This window comes from Pyxicephalus adspersus, chromosome Z (assembly GCF_032062135.1).
Source record: "Pyxicephalus adspersus chromosome Z, UCB_Pads_2.0, whole genome shotgun sequence".
Taxonomy (NCBI): domain Eukaryota; kingdom Metazoa; phylum Chordata; class Amphibia; order Anura; family Pyxicephalidae; genus Pyxicephalus; species Pyxicephalus adspersus.
The window spans coordinates 19,448,633-19,450,167 of NC_092871.1; the positions used below are offsets into that span (position 1 = coordinate 19,448,633).

Consider the following 1,535-nt stretch of genomic DNA (forward strand, 5'->3'; position numbering starts at 1 on the left):
CCTACGCTTGACCTGAATCATTGGAACCTCCTCATCCCTACACTTGATCTGGGCCAATTGATCCTCCTCATCCATACACACAACCTGGTTCAAAGGAACCTCCTCATCACTACGCTTGAGCTGAATCATTGGAACCTCCTCATCCCTACACACCACCTGGGTCAGTGGCTCAGAAATCACTGAAGTCAATGCAATATGATGACAGCCAAGGAGCTAGCAATCTAGTAATGCCCGCCTTCATTCACATCACATGACACAATCATCTCTATGACCACTATACATTTAATTAAAAAGCTGCAGGTAATAGAAACGGACGATAATACATATTAGGTAAACAAAATATTTCATTGTAAAGTTGATGTGGTTTTCTTCCTAGGAGCCTCAGATGAGGAAACACTGACATCCTAATATTGGCACCATTCACCTAGACAGGAGCCTAGGGCCCCATAGATACAGGAAACCATGGGGATGGATGATGGAGCTGTGGCCCCTGGGAGGAAGCACTTGTAGGTAGTTGGTGTGTGATGGGGCCAGTATACACAATACAAATCAGTGCAATGTAATCCTTATCAATCTCTGTATGGCCAGCGTCCCCCGACTGCCCATAGACATAAAGCAGTGCTGGCACCCATGGCTGAAAGGCTTGTCTATGAGATCGGTTTATATTGGAGTACATGGACGCACATTGCTATGGTATCAGAGCCCCCAGCCACTCTCAGTTCCAGCCTCCCCCCTCTCCTCCTGTACAGAGGCCGCCGGGCCCGGGTGATGAATTCACTTACCTGAGTCTCTCCTCCCGGCGACGCCATCTTGCTCTTTGCTCTGTCACTGCACTCGCCGGATCTCGTGAGACACCGCCGGGAACACAGTCGAAGACACTACCGCAATCACAGCCAATAGGATCCACTTACGTCGCCAGAAAGCGACGACATCTGCTGGCATAGGTCACCTTGTTTACGTCTTCCAAAGCTTGAAGCACCGGCCACCATTTTTGGTCAGGGAAGTATGTCCAAATACTAAAGCGGAAGACATATTTGAAAAGGGCAAGAAAATCTGTATTGATGGAGAACGTTCGTCACGCCTAATAGCCTTATAGATTGGTAAGGGCGGGCACGTCATAAAGCGGCCATTTTTAAAAGGGGCGAAGCTGAATTTTTTTGTTATTGTTTTCTGATTAGTTTAAGTCTTATGTAAAATGTAACAGTGGAAGGGGGACTACCTGACGCTAGTATTGTATGATTAGCTTGCTAATCCTTTGTTCCTCCCTCTGTTCATTAAAGGTAGTAAGTACGTCTTCTGGTGCCCTGGCTACATCCACCACTTTGCAAGGGACTAATAATATTAATATTATTATTATTATTATTATTATTAATAAACAGGATTTATATAGCGCCAACATATTATGCAGCGCTGTACATTAAATAGGGACTAATGGGTGATTCACATGATTGTGATGTGTTGTATTATTAAACCTTTGTTAAAGCGTACCTAAACTCAGAATTTTTACTTTACATAAAAGGATAGACATACCTTTA

At 44.4% G+C, this 1,535-nt stretch overlaps 1 protein-coding gene across 1 annotated transcript in view; it reads right to left on the minus strand.

Moving 5' to 3' along the window:
• The window catches only part of LOC140343967 (putative lipid scramblase CLPTM1), an 8,909-nt gene extending 8,000 nt beyond the window's left edge, over positions 1–909 (minus strand). The window contains exon 1 of the mRNA XM_072430872.1: positions 783–909. Within this exon, the coding sequence (XP_072286973.1) occupies positions 783–809 (27 nt within the window). The 5' untranslated portion in view covers positions 810–909. The remainder of the gene's footprint in view (positions 1–782) is intronic.
• Between the last annotated feature and the right edge of the window lie 626 nt (positions 910–1,535).